This window comes from Pezoporus flaviventris, unplaced genomic scaffold (genome assembly GCF_033815535.1).
Source record: "Pezoporus flaviventris isolate CSIRO_AGI_PZ_B2104156 unplaced genomic scaffold, CSIRO_AGI_Pfla_v1 ptg000045l, whole genome shotgun sequence".
Classification (NCBI taxonomy): domain Eukaryota; kingdom Metazoa; phylum Chordata; class Aves; order Psittaciformes; family Psittacidae; genus Pezoporus; species Pezoporus flaviventris.
The window spans coordinates 20193135-20212493 of record NW_026892593.1 but is presented as its reverse complement, the minus strand read 5'-3'; the positions used below and the strand labels follow the sequence as shown (position 1 = coordinate 20212493).

At 41.6% G+C, this 19359-nt stretch overlaps 1 protein-coding gene across 4 annotated transcripts in view; it reads left to right on the top strand.

Annotated features, from left to right (window-relative positions):
• The window catches only part of CPED1 (cadherin like and PC-esterase domain containing 1), a 153434-nt gene that overhangs the window by 9404 nt on the left and 124671 nt on the right, over positions 1–19359 (top strand). For all 4 annotated transcript variants that reach the window (XM_061467629.1, XM_061467626.1, XM_061467628.1 and 1 more), the window contains exon 3: positions 3509–3695. In XM_061467629.1, coding sequence (XP_061323613.1) covers positions 3509–3695 — 187 coding nt within the window. The remainder of the gene's footprint in view (positions 1–3508; positions 3696–19359) is intronic.

The following is a 19359-nucleotide window of genomic DNA, read 5'->3' as shown; positions in this document are numbered from 1 at the left end:
CAGCTAGTCTGTGCTTGTCCTGCAAGGGCCACTGCAATCACCCATGAAAGGTGCCCGGAAGGAGCCAGCTGCTGTGTGGGCCACATGGAGCCGCCCGGGGCCTTTTGTGTTTTGTGGAAGTGACCCAGGTTACTGCTGCTGCTTGAACTGCTGTGGTTTTTATGCTGCTATCAATGCTCTCTTGAATATTTGCTATGACCAAACTCGAGTGCTGTAAACATCTCTGCTGGTCCCCGGGGAGCTGGTGGAAATGCATCAGTGCTCACATGGAGGCGGGAGGGAGCACTCTGCTCCCTGGCAGATCCTGCTGCAGACAGGCTGACCCCAGGGGTCCTTGGGATGCCCCAAGGCCGCCTGGCTTCTGTCCCCTGTGCCTTAGCAGCCAGGCAGAAGGAGCGACATGGGTGCTGCTCAGCGCCAAGCCTGGCCAGCACCCTGGGTCTTGGTGGCCAGGCTGGGGTGAGCCCTGCGAGAGCCGTCTTTGGAGTATTGCCCACACTGGAAAATAGTCATTCCTGGGTGCTTGAGACAGAAGCTCTTAACGTCGGTTGAAGCAAAGCACTTAAGGTGTAACACTGCAGGAGGCTTTGCTTTCACAAAGAAAGCCGTATTTTTGTAGCACGATACAAGTGTGATATCTGTTAGTGAGGAGGGGTGGAGGCAAAGCATTACCAAATCCAAGGCTGGACCCTCACAGCAGGCAGCAAAGCACCCCCAGCCACACCAGGAGGGATGGGAGCAGGATGAGCCACAACTGCATGTTAAAACCAAACAGCAATGTGTCCTGGGCTGCAGCCCCTCTGTGCTCCTCGCATGTCCTCAGTTCACCCCACAACGCTGCCCCTTGCAGCACGTGGGATGCAAAACTGGATATGCATGCAAAATAAAGTGAGAGGTGTCCCGATCCTCTGAGCTTCTTCCGCAAGGCAAGTGAATAGAAAGTGGGAAGTGGCTGGCCGGGCTGCCTGGAGGAGGAGCAAGAGGGAGCACAGGAGCGGGGCTGGGGCAAGGGCTGGATTTGGGAACAGGGACGGAGGACAGGAAATAGAGAGGAAAGGCTGCCAGCGGCTGCTGGCACTGCAGGAGAGCAGGAAAGAGAGAAGTTAAGAGGAGAGGAGGGAGGTGCAAAGGCAGAAGTGGAAAGAATGGCAGGTGTTGTGGTCGAGAAGGGTGATCTGAGACACTTGCTGCCCAATTAATGTGTTTTAAAAACGCTGGTATGCCAGTGAGGACATCTGACAGAGTAACTAATGCAGTTCCTGTGACTTCACCCTGTGCTATTTGTGCTGCTTCCGGCCAGCATGTGATCAGCCTTGAATATCCCAGTGTCTAAAGTAGCTTGGGTTGCACATTTAGCAAATACTCGTGGAAGGCTCTGACAGTGTCATACTGAGATATTTTTCAGGGTCCCCTCAATGATGCTGACCCTTTCCAAAGGGCATATCAGCTCTGGAGCAACAGCAAATGTGGCGTCAGAGGCTCAGGGCTCTGAAATACTTCGTGCTCCTCACTGCCACAGAGGAGCTCACACATCAGCCAAACGTAACTTAAAACTGCATCTTGTACTTGGGGAACAGACTGCTGAGAGGAGTGAACTTATCACGAGATAAAATGTATTTATTTTACAGGCCTGGTCCTGTAAACAGCTGGACGCATCTTGAATGACATACATTTATATCAAAACATCTGTCTTGTCAGTGGGGTGTACTGGGCACAAACTGGTGGTGTGTTGTTTGTGTAGCACTTTGTATGTCCCGTGATAAGCTTACTAAAATTGGAAGTTATGGAATATCATAGTTTTTAAAGGACATATTGCTAACTACTGGTAGGTTGAAATTCATGAACTTGCCAAGAACTAATTTCATGTCCTGAAGTTAATCGCTTAAATGCTACTATGTTTCAATGCTAAATCAAAAAAAAAAAAAATTCACCAAAGGAAAATCTTGTCTGTTAATGGTGTTTTTATTGCAAAATAACAACTAGACTATTCCAGATATTAGTAACCTGGCTCCACATGGCACATCCTATTTTTATGCCTTATTTTGTTGGGTTTGCAAGGATTTGGTAGCAGGGAGGGGCTACAGTGGTGGCTTGTGCAAGAAGCTGCTAGAGGCTTCCCCTGCGTCCAACAGAGCCAGTGCTAGCTGGTTTCAGGATGGACCTGCTGGGCCAAGGCTGAGCCCATCAGTGATGGTGGTAGCGCCTCTGGGATAACACAGATAAGAAGGGGGGAAAAAACTCATGAGACTTCAGCTGGAGAGAGGATTAAGAATATGTGAGGGAAACATTAGAAAATTTAGGAGGAAAGTTGAACCCGAGAAGAAGGGAGGGGTTAGGGGGAAAGTGTTTTAAGATTTGGAGATTTTTTTGTCGTTACCCTACTCTGACTTGACTTGGAATAAATTAATCTCCCCAAGTTGAGTCTGTGTTGCCCATGACAGTAACTGATGAGTGATCTGTCCTTATCTTGACCCAAGAGCCTTTTGTTGTATTTTCTCTCCCCTGTCCACCTGAGGAGGAGAGTGATAGCGCAGCTTTGGTGGGCACCTGGTGTCCAGCCAGGGTCAACCTACCACATTTATGTAAGACACAAGTTATTCCCCTTTCCTAGGGACCTGATGACAGTGGCCCACTAATTTGCTCTTTTCAGAACTTAGTATCAAGCTCACACTATCTCTGTGTGTTTGGGGTGGCTCTTTTTCCACTTTTTCTTGTAAGAAGCTCATATTCCAGGCTATTATACAGAGTAAGGGTTTCCTCTAGATGCCATTGTTCTTAGGCACTATGTGGAAAGACAGTGAATGTGAGACAACCCAAGAGTTATTTGGGATTCATTTGAGACCTCTCCATTTGCACCTATATACCAGTCTCTCTGCCAGTCCTCCTGGAGGATGTATTGTTTTGGACTAATAAGGCAATAAGTTACTGACAAGGTTACTTTTATTTTTCCATAGGCACAGCAATCTACAGTACTGTTTAGGATTATCCTCTGCATGCTTTTACCTCAGTACTCATCTTAATCATGCTGCACAGCAGAACTCAGAACCATGCATTTAGCATCTGCATAGGACCCATGTTCCTTGGAACACTTTACATGGGACCCACCAAGTCTTCTTTGCTAGGTGACCCACAGATCAGCCTGAGGCCACAGTCAAAGTTGGCTGGCAAGTACTGTTACTAGCTTACCAGAGCCACCCAGATTTCAGCCAAAGGTTTTTCTGTGAAGGGAAGATTAGGGTTTGAAGATCTTCTGTTGTTACCCTGAGCTTTCAAGCCCTTGAAATATTGGTCTAAAATGAGGTAGAAAAAAAATGGAGAGGCATACAAAATGGAATTTGTGGTCAGAAGTCCCTGATATAAAGAGAATTCTTTATTACAGTAGAAATAGTTCCTGGATTGTCACAGTAAATTACTAGTTTCTTTTTGTGAAAAGTATAACAACTATGTATTATACTGCTGAGGAGTGTCCTGTCTTACAGCCACTGTCTTTGCATTGTATTTGCTGTAGATCGACACTGCCATTCTCCAGTACTTTGGAAGCCGTAGGAGAAGAGCAGTTCTGTATGCACCTCCTGCCCACCGTGAAACCGACCGTCAGCTCTGTCAGCGCATCCTGGCAAAACATGGATACACAGTCACAGTCCTTGAAAACAGGAGGCTGATGAGAGAACCCAGGCATGAGGGCCCTTATCACAGTAAGAATAATTTGACTTAGTTAATTCGTTAGTTACTAAATGTTGGCTATTGATCCAGCATTCTTCCATAGAAACTCTCAATGTGAGTCAACATAGAAGCCAAATTCTAGCCCTTCTCAGTTGTGCAGCTAATTTTCCACAATTAGATGGTTCTTCCATTAGATACATCCTTCTGAAAAAAAAAAAAAAAAAAGAAATGCAGCAGAGTGATTCATCATAGTCTTGACAAACAAATCAGATCCGTTTGGTTCCTGATGACTTCTCACATCAACTTCATCAATGTAACTGAGAGATTTTCAATAGAGCATTTAATAACAAAACAAATACCTGCTACATTTGGTTCCTTCTCATTTTCTCTCTTAAAGAAAAGCTGTATGCATTGAAGTATGCTTTTTCCATTGGTATTGTTTTGATTGTTCTGTAAGCTTGTTAAAGAGCATGATACAGAAGAACATTTTGCACTTGCTGCAGAAGCTGGGTTAAATTACAGTTGGTTCTTTGTTCCTTTTAAAATCTGAACCACAGTTAAAGCAGGCTACTGAAGAAGTTTGATCTCTTGCACAGGGAACTGCAGCTTTGTTGTGTAGAGTTCCACTGTGATTGGTAGAGGAGCCTTGAGCATCAGTTGTATATACACTGACCATGTTTAAATGCTCTTGATCACCTTAGGAGGTATGAAGTGAAACTCTGATCTCAGTTTGGTCTTCTATTGGAAGTCAATTTTGTAACTGGAAGGCTTTGAAAAAAATACGCAGGTCACCATTCTGTCAGTAGAAAAATGGTGTGGTTGATTATTTCTCAAGCTAAAGGGAGTGCTGTTTACATCATTCAGGCTTGTAATACATTCCTGAGGTTACTAGAGAGATCAGTTTTGCTTTGTGCTTTAACCAACCAGAGTAGTTTGACAGATAAAACCATAATTACTTAGCATGCTTGAGGCTGCTGAAAATTCCACCACAAATTTCAAGTTCCTTTAAGAAACTTTCTTGAAAATGAGGTTCATATAGTCTTCTTGGCAGGCTGTACCAGGACATAGTAGATTATCTTCACCTCACTCTTTTATTTTAATCTGGTTTCACAGGCACCTTTCAGCCATTCCTTTCCATCTCAGTGACAAAATACATCATGTCTGCAGGCTTTGCTAATGTCAGGTGGGCTGCAGAGGAAAGATGGCATCTCTGGGGACCATGTGCAACATGTCTGTGAAATACTTCTGTTTTCAATGGCCAAGGACGTGGGTATGGCAAACTCAGCTGTGACCTGGAAAAAAATATAAATGACTGTGCTGGATATTGCTACAGTGATCTGTTCAGGATGAAGTTCTCCAGTACAGGTTTTTACACTCCAAATACTGCCTCTGCAGAAATCCACTTATCTGTGGGCATTTATATTTTGCAGGCTAGCACCAGTATTTCCTGTAGTACTTTTCCAGTAAAGGAAAAAAATAATATAAAGGTTTTTAAGTATTTTTCAGTAACATCCTGCAGCTTCCAGCAGATGCTGAAATACGTAAAAAAGACAAATGCTTACCAATTGAATTTAAAGAGCAAGACTCTACTAATTCCGCTTCATGGCAACGTAAATCTGCCTTTAATTGTGCCATGTGTTATGTAACTGCCTTGCTTTAAACTTGTGTTTTAAAAACAAGTAAGTAAAAGAGCATGACTGCATACCAAACCAATGATCTTTTCTTAGAACTAAATGCTAGGCTCAAAGTCATTTTTCTTTGCCAGTAGATGATGGGGTTTACTGTTCTGGATGGGACAGTACTCTTTATTTTGGAGAAGGGTATTTTGAGCTATTCTGTGTCATAATATTTTTCTAATAGGATTATTAAAGAATATGTTCCTTGAAGCCTCTATTAAAAAGATATACATAATTGACTGAGAAGCATAGATCATGAGTGATATGAAAAACCTAAAACCAGTGTCATTCCTTCTTACTTGGTGTTATTTAGGAGCTCTATCCCGTGCTTTTATTTTTCTGCAGTCTGTCTTACTCACGTATCTTTCAAAGTTCACTCTAATTTTGAAAGGATTTTTTGTTTAGAATGGCTGAGAGCCAAGAGTCTAGCTGAAGTCATATATGGAAAAAAATTCACCACAAAACATTCCTAACTTTTTTGTTCTGGTCCGCAATCAATTCTGGGGCCAGTTCTGTCCCCATTTGAAATCCAAATGTGACAGCTCTGGACACCCACATTCCAAAGAGATCCTCCACACCTGGGCTGCAGCACTGTTTTTTTTTGCTGTCAGAGAGAAACATCAAGAGAATAGTTTTCTCCAGTGGAAATTTTTCAGCTCTTGCAGACCAGCCACAACAGTTTGGGTTTTGGTAAATGGAAAATAGTTGTCTAAAAAGAAAGGGCATACATTATATTTCTTTTTCATGGTGAAGAGACTGTGGTTTATGGGTTTCCTATGAAAAATCCATACAGATACATTCTGCAGTAAAACATAAATTATACAATCCCCTAAATTTTCACTGAAAAATAGCTTTGTCAGTAAATTCTTCAGCAGCTTTGCTTGAACAAAAAGTAGCTGTGCTTTCACCATTCCTTAGCAATTAAACCCACATGGAGGGAAAAGCCTGTGAACTGATGATATCTCTGCCTGCTCTGCTCTGAGCTCTTTAGTCTTCCTTCTAGTGGCAGCCCAGTATGAGCCAGGTTTGCTGTAAGGTTTAACACATCTCTTAGTCTGCTGCTGGGATGGAGGTAGAGTGGTGGAACTGTGTTAGTAGCAGAGGATGGCATAGTCATGTTTTGCAGAGAGATGCCTCTTTGGACACGCAGCTGCTGCTGGTGTAGATCTGTTTCAGCATGGTCAGTATCTCCAGTATCTGTGATAAGTCCATCATGAAGCAAGCAGTTCAACTGAAGTTGTGTAACAGCTGATGAGAAAGATATCTAGTTGTACTGGCTAGCACATCTGTAACTGGTACACTTGTTTGTTTCCCAGCTAGGCAGAAGGTGTGCTTGGTGTGCTGTTCCTTCCTCCCTCTTCCTTTTTAAAAGTGTGAGACTCCATTCACAGAGGCATAGCCTCTGCGACAAGTTCTGCCTTTACTGCAGCTTTGGAGGGTGTTGAAAATGGTATCATAGCCCCATGGACAGTAAAAAAAAGCATCAGAAGAAGGAGTGAGAAAGCCCCACATCGCTAAGCTTTCTCCTGGAAGGTTTGCCATGCTGAGCCACACAAGTGTGCTTCCCTCCCTCAGCCTGGCACAAAGCTGTGCTGCTTTGTCAGAGGTCAGTGGGATGAGCTGCCTGGCTTCAGAGCACCCTATGTCCTCCCAGAGTTGCAAACACCAGTGAAGGACTTGCCAAATATTTTCCAGAGTCTCCTGCTGCCTTCTCTGTCCTTCCAGTTGAGAAGCTCTTGTATGTGGGGCTACAGTAAAGTTTAACAGGATCTGTGGGTACCTATGGCTCTGTGACACCCTGCCAACATCTTTATAACATTTTTTAACAGGAATGTTTTATATCAGAAATTTGTTGCATTCAATGCACTTCTGCCCTCCAAAAATAATATTCTGTAGTTACTGTCTGCTTCCCGAACCTGTCATGAATTCCATACTTTCCCCAAGATGACATCTACTAAGACAGGGCCTTCCAGTACCTAAAGGATCTACAAGAAAGCTGGAGAGGGATTTTTTACAAGGGCATGCAGGGACAGGACAAGGAGGAATGGCTTTAAACTAAAAGAGGGTAGATTCAGATTAAACATTAATAGAAGTCCTTTACTGTGAGGGTGCTGAGGCCCTGGCACAGGTTGCCAGAGAAGCTGTGGCTGCCCCATCCCTGGCAGTGTTCAAGGCCAGGTTGGCTGGGGCTTTGAGCAACCTGGTCTAATTGAAGGTGTCCCTGCCTGTGGCAGGGGGTTGGAATTAGATGATCCTTAAGATCCCTTCCAACCCAAACATTTCTATGATAAATAAAACTACTTATTAAACGACTTATTTCTGGAGCTATCAGTTTTCCTGTCCTTTGCTCAATGTTCGTGTCTCATTAGCCAATGGTGACCCTCCCTTAGTAGGCATTTCCTTCATTTCTCAATTCTTCACCTTTACTAATAGTTACACAAATCTCAGAAAAATGCAGGCTATGAAAAACATATGCAGTTATATGCTACAAATCTGACCATTCTGCAATAGCATGCAAAATTCTGTTGTTACCACTAGCTTTTAGTATGGAAAATATTCTGCATAAGCTTAACGATAGCCAGTCATTTTAGCCATGGGAAAAAGCACATCAATTCAGGCTGCTGCCAAACTGTGTGCAGCATAACATTATATGCTCCCTGCTGCCTTAATTTTTGATAATTTGGTGGAAGTTCTTTGCAATTGCAGTGAGTGACTTAAAAAAAAAAAAAGGAATCATAAACCATTTTCATAATATTGATTTTACATGATCATTCCCTATTCTTAGAATACTACAGTTAGATACTTAAACTTTCCTATGGCTTCTGTTTGTGGTTTGAGTGACATCCACTGAAGGTGAAATTTTAGTCATGCCTTTAGAAAGATTGTTACAGCACATATATTGATTCGAGGTTGTTTTTTTTTGTGTGTGTGATTTATTGTTCCATAAGTACTGAACCCATCTTAGCTTTGGTTGATATTTACCTTTTGGCAATAAGTCTTTATATTTATTTCCCCTGAAATCCATGCTAGCTTCATGTCCTGTTCTCACCTGAGATTGTTAAGTGGAGATCATACACTATATATCTCCTTAAATTTACATATATTGAAAAGAATATTAGATCTGAGGTTATTTTCTCTTTGCTGACTTCATCCATATGCACGGAATTCTGTTCTCTTTTCTGCCATTTTAAGAGCATGCTGTGTTAAAGTACTTGGCTGTGTAAATTAAGCCCTGGTTCCAGCAACTGACTGTGCGGATGATACGGCCTTTTGCAGATGTGGGAGTGGTGCTTGGGTGGAGCTGCTCCAAGAACAGGAAGGGATGTGTAAGACAACAGACTGTGGGAGCAAATCCAGGCTAATCTTTGCCCTTCTTGTTACATGATGGCATCGAGAGATCTGTATGGCATTTAAGATGGCATCTCATGGCATTACTTAGGCATTACAGCAAGGAGTGAATAAGCCCTCATTGCTAAAGCAACCTAAACAATATTCAGACAACTCCTTTTGTTGTAAAATGCTGATTTGAGAATTATTGTATTAATAGATATAGCCTCTGCTGCCTCCCTCCTTGGGTCTCTATCAAGTGCTCTATTGCTTCCTTGCACCCAGCAGTTCTACCTTATAAGAGCTGCTGCTTGGATAATGTCAGTGTGAACCTGTAGGAGCCAGCAGAAGTGTTCACAGATGTGGAGTGATGCTAGCTGCAGGTTTCTGTCTCTGGATGGTGCATGACTGAAGAAGCAGTTGGGGACAGATGAAAGGAAATTCTGCTGTGATTCTCCCAAAAAGCAATTTTCCAAATCAGTCATTGTCAGTTTTGCATTTTGGTTTGTTGGATATCTTTTGGAAAACTTGCTTTTAAAAGAAAATCTACATTTTCCAATGGAAAAAAAATGTGTCTCTTCACTTTCATTCACAGTAGTAGTAGGGGCAGAGGAGTGTTGCCACACCAGAGTCTGAGATGGAGAAATTAGGATAAAAATTATATGAGTTACTGTCAGAACTAGGATGAAATGCATGCTTCTTGCTGAATCTCTTTATATTATTCTTTCAGTATATTTAGTATGTTGTATCACCTCTAGTATTCATCACTATTCGTGCTTTTGACCAGAGGCTAAATCAGCAAAGCAATCAGTTTAATTGCTGACATCTGAGCAGCAAGGTGGGAACTTGCAGAAGTGCTACTTCACAAGTGCAACCAGTAGTAGTTTCCCTGGGCCTGCTAATTAGTCTAGAGAATAAGCTACAACCATGGGTTTTGGAGGCCCCCCGGGCCATGTCTGGTGACTATCATTCGCTTTTCATTTTCCAAGACATACTATAGCAGCAAAAGTAGTGAGAATGAGAGTAAGTGGTAGAGACAGGGGGACACAGTGATGCTCATTCTTCAGTGAATGTAAATGGGGGAACAGAGGTACTTGTTAATGTCAATTATTAAAAAAGTCTGCTGCCAAGGAAAAAAAGAACAACTGTAGGCATGTTTTTCATGCCTACAGTGAGTAGCACATGAAGCACTCAACAACATCGTTCTGTTAGATATCAGGAAAGCTGTTTTAGGGGAAAGACTGTTGAAGTAATGGAACGGATACCCTGGAGCAGTGGAGCATTCAGTCTTAGATGTCCTGAAATACTAGGTAAAGGGATTTTGTTGGGTGTAGTGTGTCCCCTTGTGCAGTAACAAGATAGTCATATACTTCAACCTTGAGAGAATAAGGCAGACAAACTGAAGAGGGAAAACAGTGATTTCTAAAGCAGATGGAGAGATTTCAGGTATGAATCAGCTGTGGTGTCTCAGGGTTCTAACTGAAGAAGGAGCAATATATAGTTTACAGCATCTTCTTAAAATGCAAAATATTCTCAAAAGCCAAATCTCTGAGAATATTTTCCTCACAGGAAAGGAACACAAAATCAGTGGTGCTTAGACTACAGCCAGCTGAAGTCTGAGGTGGTAGAAAGCAAATAACATACTTAGAAATAGGGATGGTTTTCATGGTATGGCATGCAACAATCAGTACTAAAAGAACCAAATCTTCTCCCTTTGTTAGATGTTTTCTATGGAGTTTGAAATGCATTAACAAGAGTAGACTGCATTAGTTCTTTTATTTCATTTTTTTAATTATTTTTAATTGTTCAGAGTACAGTTAGAAAACCTTGCTTGCTATTTGTTACAGCCTCAGACAAGTTTCCATGAAATCCAACTAACTTTAGCAAATAATTATGAAGACTAAAGCCCTCAAGGAAAATTGCTGGTGTGTTCTGTAAACATCTGGTTGCCATTTTCAATTACAAGGACCAACCCACTGAAGGAAGCAGTTTAGTTTTTTTGGAACAGAAATGGGACACTGGGGTTTTTGTTCTTTTTCATAGCGGAGAGTAAAGGAAATGTCAGGAATAGAGAGGTCACTAGATGCTCAGCTTTTATAAATACAAAAGTCTCTGAGAAAATTAAAGTAAATTGAAATCAGGTTCTGAAAGTGTAAACAACCCTGTGGAGATAAGGTTAAATAAGCAGGACTGGAGATCCTAGCATGCCAGCAAAAGCACAAGATCATTCTATCATAAGTAAGTCATTTAAAATATTGTGCAAAATAATAATAGTGAGGCTAGCCACAGAAATATCTTGTGGGTTGCCATACAAATACATGTATATCTTCAAACCCAGCAGATGTAACTTCTCTTCCAAAAGAAGTGGCACAAATGTATAGCTGCAGTATACAAAGCTGGTTGGTTTCCTAACACAAATAATGTGATACGTGACTCCTGGGCACAATTTTGACAAGTAAAAAATGCGTTTCAGAAGCATTCTTTTTGTATGTTGTTAAGCAAGGAGCTTCCTAAACAAGCTAAATAGTTAGAAATGCAATCCTCAGAAGGTACTGATTTACAAGCATACTTAATGTTTAAGTTTGTTCTGCTTCCTCAAAATGGAAGTTCATATAGTTTCAGGAAGAAAATGTATACCAGAAATATATACACTATCTTGATCACTTTCTAAATTTGCTTTTAGCAATTAAGCCTGGCTGTTTGCCATCTAGCTGAAAGTGAATGCCTAATCTTGTGCCACAGACATCATCGGTTTCAGTACAAGACAGCTCAGTTTCCGACACAGCCAGATAAATACTGCTCTCTAATGTGATGATGTGGTTTCTTGTTAGAAAATCTAAATGCACCATATATTTTCCTGAACAATATGTATTCTCCCTCCTAATTATTAGCAGAACATATTCATGTTTTCTAGCTGAAGAGCACACATATTATCTCTTTGTATCACTAAAATAAACCCTCTGTAGAACTGTACTAAAACCCCTGTTTCAAATATACTCTTTTCCTTGAGAAAGGGAAATTTTTCCCTTTTTCATAAGAATCCTTATAGGGCATTTAACTGTGTCAAATTAAAACCAAAATATAGCATTTAGTCATAAAGTTACCAAACATGACTTTCTTTGAATGTTTTCAGTCATATGAACAGAACATAGAGTCAGTGGAGAATGTTATTTATTAGGCTCATTTAGAACTTACAATAATTAAAATATTACACACTTGATTGCACAGTGAGCTAAAATTAAATCTTTGCTGGAATAAATTATGTCATTTTAATAGAATCTGAAAAACACCAGTGTTCAGGCAGATACACACATCAGCCTAAGGAATGCAACAATGTATGAGTCCTCTGAAATCAGATAAATACAAGGGATTAAGGTGTAAGTATACAAGCTTTATAATACATTAGTAACATGCAAATCCTGTAAAAGAGTTTGAGGCAATGTTTTGTAACTGTGGCCTATGGATAAGAATGTAACAGTGCATAAACTGTTTATTCAAGTATTTTTAAAATGCTCCCCTTTAAGAAATAAATCCCAGCTCTGACAGGGTTCAGAGACTCTGGTTTATAAGTAGGTATGTATGTTCCTAAGTGTCAGATGATTGTCTACTCATATAGGTACTGAGAGAATGACAGTAAGCCTAGCCAGAAGCCTGCAGCAGTCCTGCCAGAACACTCTCTCTAAGGGATTGTTGCATTACTGCTGCCCAGCATTCTGGCTGCTGGAAGCTGTGTACCCTTTTTGATGCACTCACTGGCCCTGAGCCCTGGTCAGCTGTGAGGAGTGTGTTGTCTTTCATCACTGTGCTCCCATTTTAGGTAGAGGCACTATATACCACTGAAACAAAAACTTATTTTCTTTTTGACTTTAGCTACCATGCCTTCTATTGGTTCTGATAGCAAAAAGCTTATACACTGTGTTGGGCATTCATTGTAATTTGCAGCCAGCCCACTCCATTCCTAGGTTCAGATTCCAACTTTCTCCAGCTGCAGCCACTTTCAGCTGACAGCTCTTTTGAATGCTACATCCCAAAAATGCCCCAGACATCAAAACTGCAGTAGCCACCCACGGGTTAGAATGTGTTGTTACACTGGCTGGTTTACACCAAATAGGAAACTTTCTTTCATGAGACGAATGGTTATTTTACCCTTCTGATGTTCATTGTTCTACCTCAAAGTTGACTTTTCAATGTAATATTGAATATTCTTTTATTTGTCTCCTGAGGTCTTCCATTTGGAGGTAATCCGAGTTTGCACAGATGCTGAAGAGAAAGGAAGCTTCTCTGACATACTCAGAAATCAAAGCTATTCCTCAGTTTCAAGTTGGTCATGAGAGCTTTCAGATTTCTAAAAAAAACCCATATTTCTTACAGATAACTGTACGAAAAGTGACACCTACTCTTTGATTAGAAAAAAAAAACACCCCACATATAATCAATTTCTATCATTTTTTGGAAGATGTGTTTCCTTACAAAACAATGTCCATTTTTCACAACACAAGGGCAAAATACAGCAAGGATTTGTATTAAAAAGTAACAAAGGAATAGGATTTGAGCAACCTTAACTGGTAGCAAGATTAAAAAATACAGTTTTAACATATTTCCTCACTGGTGCCTCACGTAACTAAAATATATTCAGACTTCGATAGAGGGAAGGACAAAAGAGCTGAGTGGTATGCATTTTGGAAAGTTTGAAACAAATGATTCAAGGCGTAAAGTGTTCCTATAACAAACTCATTGTTGCAATGACTTTGTTTGACATGTGGGGTAATGCTTTCCAAAATAAATATTTAGCTATAAAAAGGAGTTTAATTTTTAATTTGTAGCAACTGTTAAAAGTATGTATGTTCATAGAATGTACTGAGTTTTCTACACTGTGTAGATGGAAGATGAATCTGGCAGAACCACAGTTAATTTAGATCTGTCAGAATACAGCTCAGTTGATCAGTTTTGAAAAAGGACTTTTAGTGTGAAATGGTACATTGCTGTTTGCTGCAAGTTTGCTACAAGTTTGGGGTTTTTTTAAGAGATAAAATAGAAAACCTATCAGCATACCAGGCTGATAATCAAAATAAGAACAAGACCTAGCTAGTTTTGACCAAATCAAGAGATATTTATCTGTCCAAAAGTGAATTGGGTATTAAGTTTTTTTTCCCCATCTTGCTTCAGCAACTCTGTCAAAGTCCTCACTCCAGCTTTCACAGCCATAGTGAGGCTCAGTTTCACTGGAGTCTGCCTAGAAGTCAGCCTTCAACAAAAAATAATTGAGGTAATGCTCTGTAAAGAGTAAGCTGAAGACAAGGACATTAAGTACAAAAAAATTCGCACATGCTCACCCTATATTCATTTTGAAATGAAGTGCTCTGGCTTTAGGAAAATGGTTAGAGGACCTTTGGAGAAAGCTCTAAGGATGGAAAGAAAGAAGTATTCCAGAAAGTATAAGCTCAGAAGGTACCTGTAGACTAGTTAGTTTGCCTTCTTAGTGACAGGATGGTATGTTAGGTAGGAGAAAACAGCAGGTTTCTTTTCTGCCCATCTCAATGACACATCTCATTTGCATCCCAGATGTGGTACACACATTTTGCAATCTAACCATATGGGTTGTCTGTTGACCTTCAAAAGTGAGAGGTCTGTCCCTGTGTTTCTTTAAAACATTTGAAGAGATAATTTTAACATATACTTCAGAGTCCATGTTCCATGGACTACTATACTATACATAGTAGTCATGATGTATCACCTGCTCTCACTATCCCATGGCATTACCAGGTGAGTAGAATTGAAAGGCAGCATAGGGTGATACACAGAAAACAGTATGTGGGGTACAGCTGGATATCTCCCTTACATTAGCCATGACTTAATTACTGCATCACTGTCTTCTGTGGGTTTTGTCTAACTCATAAATAAAATGGGTCAATTCCCTAGTCCTGAGGACAAGTGATGCAGTATGGCTCAAGTCCATGTATCTAAACTGACTGAGGGTGGCCTGCTCTTTGCTGAGTTTTAGGAACCGTCACTGGCTTGAGCTGACTCCTGGGGCATTGCATGGCCACCCACGGAGAAGAAAACAAACACAGTGGATGATTCCAGGCTAGTGGTTGAGCCTGTTTAGTTTAGCTATTGCCTCTATTCCCAAGCTTCTGTCTTTCAGTGTCCTGATTGTTTCCTGCCTCCTCAGTATTAAGGAATCTGACACATTAATTAGGGTTGGTGTGGGATAACCAAGTGCTGTAACTGCAGTGATCAAGGACTGCCATTTGGACTTAAAAAGATCTGTCTTTATTTCTTGAGGAGGTGATCAAACTCCATAATTTTAACATTTTAATTATTATCCTTATTCACTGTAATTAGAATGAGACAGGACATTAAGATAAACCCATCTGCTCTGTAGCTGCTCATCCTGAAGCTCCTATATCCATAGAAGGGAAGAAGCTGTTTTCTCAGCTCTAGCACAGTTTCTACCTTTAAAGTCAATGATGAATCCTCATTAGTGCCATCATTCAGAGGACTTCTCAGCTCATGTGCCTCATGTGCTGCTGCAGAGAGTGGGAGTGTTAGAAAGTCTGGGGTGAAGTGCAGGATGAAAAATATATTCAAGCTGTCAGTTTGGTTTCCTTGGCAGAACTCTTCCTCTACAGGTGCCACTTTCCCACTGAATCTTCTTTCCAGCCTCCAGCTCATTCCATTTGTTGCATATGCCTTTCTATAAACACCTAGACTCTTCCTTGTAAGAGTAGCAGGATCAGCAGGCTTTTTTATAGTCTGGTGGGGAAGATGCCTCAGTTCTTCTTGGTTTTATTGTAGCTCCTATGAACACCCTCATCCAAGTTAGAAATTGTCAAATCTGGCAGCCTCACAGAGGTGAGGCTGGTGCAGCTCTGTGCCCTGCCTTCCAGCCAGCAGTGAGGCTGGGTGTGGGCTCACAGCCAGCGCACACACCCCCCTGCTACAGCACATACACACATACACAAGGGTGGCTGCACAGATCAACACACTCAGCATTCACACAAACAGCACCCATGGTCTCATCCACTCACCATGTGCGTTTGTACACCTGCTTCAGCTGCTGCCCCATCATGGATGCACAGGTCTCTAAGCCCTGGTCCCCTTCCAGGGGCTGCACTTTGGGTCCCAGAAACACACATACACATCTACATGTGCAAGAGAGCCCTGCTGCCTGGAATGAGTTGGCAATGGAGTTTGATGAGAAGACAGGACAGACTGCCCTAACAGGACATGGCCACCCAAGAGTAGCAGCCAGCCCACTGCTTAGAGATAGCAAGCCCTTATTATGCCTTTATTCCTTCTTTTCCTATGCTTGTTCCTCTTCAAACCATCCTGATAACCTTCTTTTTCCCACTATTGGTTCCTCTGCAAAACAACCTATGTAAGTAAATTGGGAAATTCTTCAACTGTGCCCCATGTAATGGGTCCTAAACCCTTAGGCAATGGTCTTCCCCTCCTTCCCATGTCCACAGGGTGCTTTGGGGCCCTGGTTCACTCATCATGGTGGGCACTGGGGCTGAGTTTCCCCTGATCCAGCTCAGAGGGACCAGGGCAGGGGGTTTTGTCTTTCTGACAGGGTTACTGGACTTCCACCACCCAGTATCTTGCCTTTGTGCTCCTTTGTGTGTCTGTGTACACATGTGTAAGAGAAGAGTGTTTTGAGGGCAGATCCCTGTCCTTCTGTGTCCCTGGGACAAGCTGGAGGAGGGTGCTGTTTGGGTTCCTCCATCTGCTGCAATTCCTCTGGGCTCCCCTGGACATGTCTGTAGATGAGCTTTTTATCAGAGAACAAGTGATCACAGCATTCCTACTCTGCTTATTCAGTGACAAAGACATGGGTCTGAAAACTGTAACCCATGTTCTGTTTGGATTCTCACAGCAAAATACCAGAGCTTTAGGCCTAAATTCCTTTCCTTTTCTTTATCTTCCTCCTCCACACTCACTCCCCCTATTAAGAATAATTGGAATGTTAGTAAAAGTTTCTGTTATAGAATTTTTGAATTCTGGTGATTTTACATCAATTGACTATTGGGTTTTCATTTTACATCTGTGTCCAGCCAAGAGCAATTTTTCCTGTTCCCAGTGTGTTCTTCATTGTTGTGTGTGTTTCCCTTCCTTTACCATTGTGCTCTGTCAGTGACAGAGGAACCTACCTCACACGTTTAAACTGCTGCTTTTCTTTATGTTACCTGAAGTTTAAATAAAATAACTTTATAACAAGCAGTAGGAGATATTGAAGAACACTGTGAATATCAGACCAGAGCAGGCATATATGCACGCAGGCAGCTCACGGTTAGGTACTCAGCTGTGACATGCATTCTTTTCAACTTTGATTTGGCTCACTCGCTGATGATAGAATCACAGAATAGTTAGGGTTAGAAAGGACCGTAAGGTCATCTAGTTCCAACCCCCCTGCCATGGGCAGGGATGCCTCACATTAGACCATACCATCCAATGCTCTGTCCAGCCTGGCCTTGAACACTGCCAGGGATGGAGCATTTGCCATTTCTTCGTGAAAACCATTCCAATGCCTCACCACCCTCAAATAATTTCTTCCTTATATCCAATCTAAACTTCCCCTGTTTAAGTTTGAACCCATTACCCCTTGTTCTATCACTGCAGTCCCTAATGAAGAGTCCTTACCCAGCATCCTTATAGGCCCCTTTCAGATACTGGAAGGCTGCTATGAGGTCTCCATGCAGCCTTCTCTTCTCCAGGCTGAACAGCCCCAACTTCCTCAGCCTAGCTTCATACGGGAGGTGCTCCAGTCCCCTGATCATCTTCGTGGCCCTCCTCTGGACTTGTTCCAACAGTTCCATGTCCTTTTTATGTTGAGGACACCGGAACTGCACACAATACTCCAGGTGAGGTCTCATGAGAGCAGAGTAGAGGGGCAGGATCACCTGCTTGGACCTGCTGGTCACACTCCTTTTGGTGCAGCCCAGGATATGGTTGGCTTTCTGGGCTGCAAGCACACACTGAAGCTGGCTCATGTTCATTTTCTCATTGGCCAACACCTCCAAGTCTTTCTCCACAGGGCTGCTCTGAATCTCTTCTGTACCCAATAGGTAGCTGTGCCTGGGATTGCCCCAATACATCCTTCTACTTCGTGACTGCACACTGCTTTTTCATGTGATTTTCCTCAGGGTTTACAGAACAGGGATGTAGTGTTTCTTCCTGTGTATATTCTCAAGTGAGGATTGTCCAAAGGCAATTGTGTCACAGAGTCTTCTTCCTTGGCACAGAGCAGGACAGAGCTATTCTTCTCATAATGTATTATCTACCTGAAAGGAGGATGGAGCGAGTGAGAAACATATCTAGCAGCTTTGATTATGGTGGCCTACCTTGTGTATAAAATGCAAATAAAGTAAAAATTCTGGCATTTCTTAGCAACTAGGGATGTAAACCTTTTGAGCTTGCATACAAGTAGAGCATACCTGTATTGGATTACTAGATGCTTTTGGTTTCACTGAGGTTAGCTATGCAGAAAGTGCCCCTGTGTGGAGAGCATACCAGTTTAATCTGAATATTCATCTGAAGCACAGTGTGTAAGCACAGAAATGGAATAACAGGCTTGAGTGTTTTAATTGCCCTGATGTGTTTGCCATTGAGTCAGAACTACATATTTTCATTTTGTTTGCTGTTGAACTCTACTGTAGCTCAGAATGTATTTTGACAACATATTTTCATAGCTTGAGTTGACAGATTATGCCATGATAAAAACTGTAGATTGTTAGAGTTGCAATCTATAATAAAATTCTGTGGAGAGCTATTCTTAGCCTGACACAGACTCTACCCAATAAAGTAAGAAACGTCTAACACACCTGTCTGTACTCTTTTCCCCATGTCAGACTAATATAGTTTTTGAATGTACTTTATTTACTTTTGTTTCCACTTTTCTGCTCATTCTTTGGTTGCACAGAAAAAACACATGGATATATTTAATAATACTGCAAATTTTGTGCACTGCCTTTGTTGCCTTACCAACAGTTATCTGCACATTGAAAAACACCACTTTAAACCATTTGCTGCAGGTCTGCAAATTCTTTTGTGGTTGCCTTTTATAGTACCGTAGTTTACTGATAGAAGAAAGGATTGTTAATCTATTGCATGACTCAATGTAATATATAAGGTGAAAGGATTGTCTCCTTCTTGTATTTAAGCCTGCAATAGATTTCTTTTGGGTTTTTTAGAGAAAGTAATCTGCCTTGAATTGTCAGTTACTCCATCAAGAAAGGTGGTAACTGGTTGACTTGGTAGGTAGTTCCAAGGCAGTTCTGGAGTCTAAGAACAGGTGGAAAAAGGAAAACATCTTGCCAAATTTTAGAAGAGCTCTGGGAGAAGCAGGTAGCTCTTGGCTTGTGACCCTCATTTATTTTTGTACACTTAAAATCCTGCTTTGGATTGACAAGAAAAGCAGGCTTGCAGCCTGGACCTTCCTAGTATAAAGAAATGGTAATAAAAGAGCTGTTTTTTTTCAGACAACAGTGGAAGCATAATGCCTCCTCATATGGAGTTAGACCTAACATCTCCCCACAGTATTTGCAGAATGGATGCAGAGCAGTCAAGCATTAGGTGAGGCACTGTGATAGGACTTCAAAAGGCTGCTTCAGTCCCCAAATCCCGAACTCAGATGTGACTTGGCATTAATTCTTGAGCACAGGGCAGTGTTTTGTGTTACGCTGTAGAGACA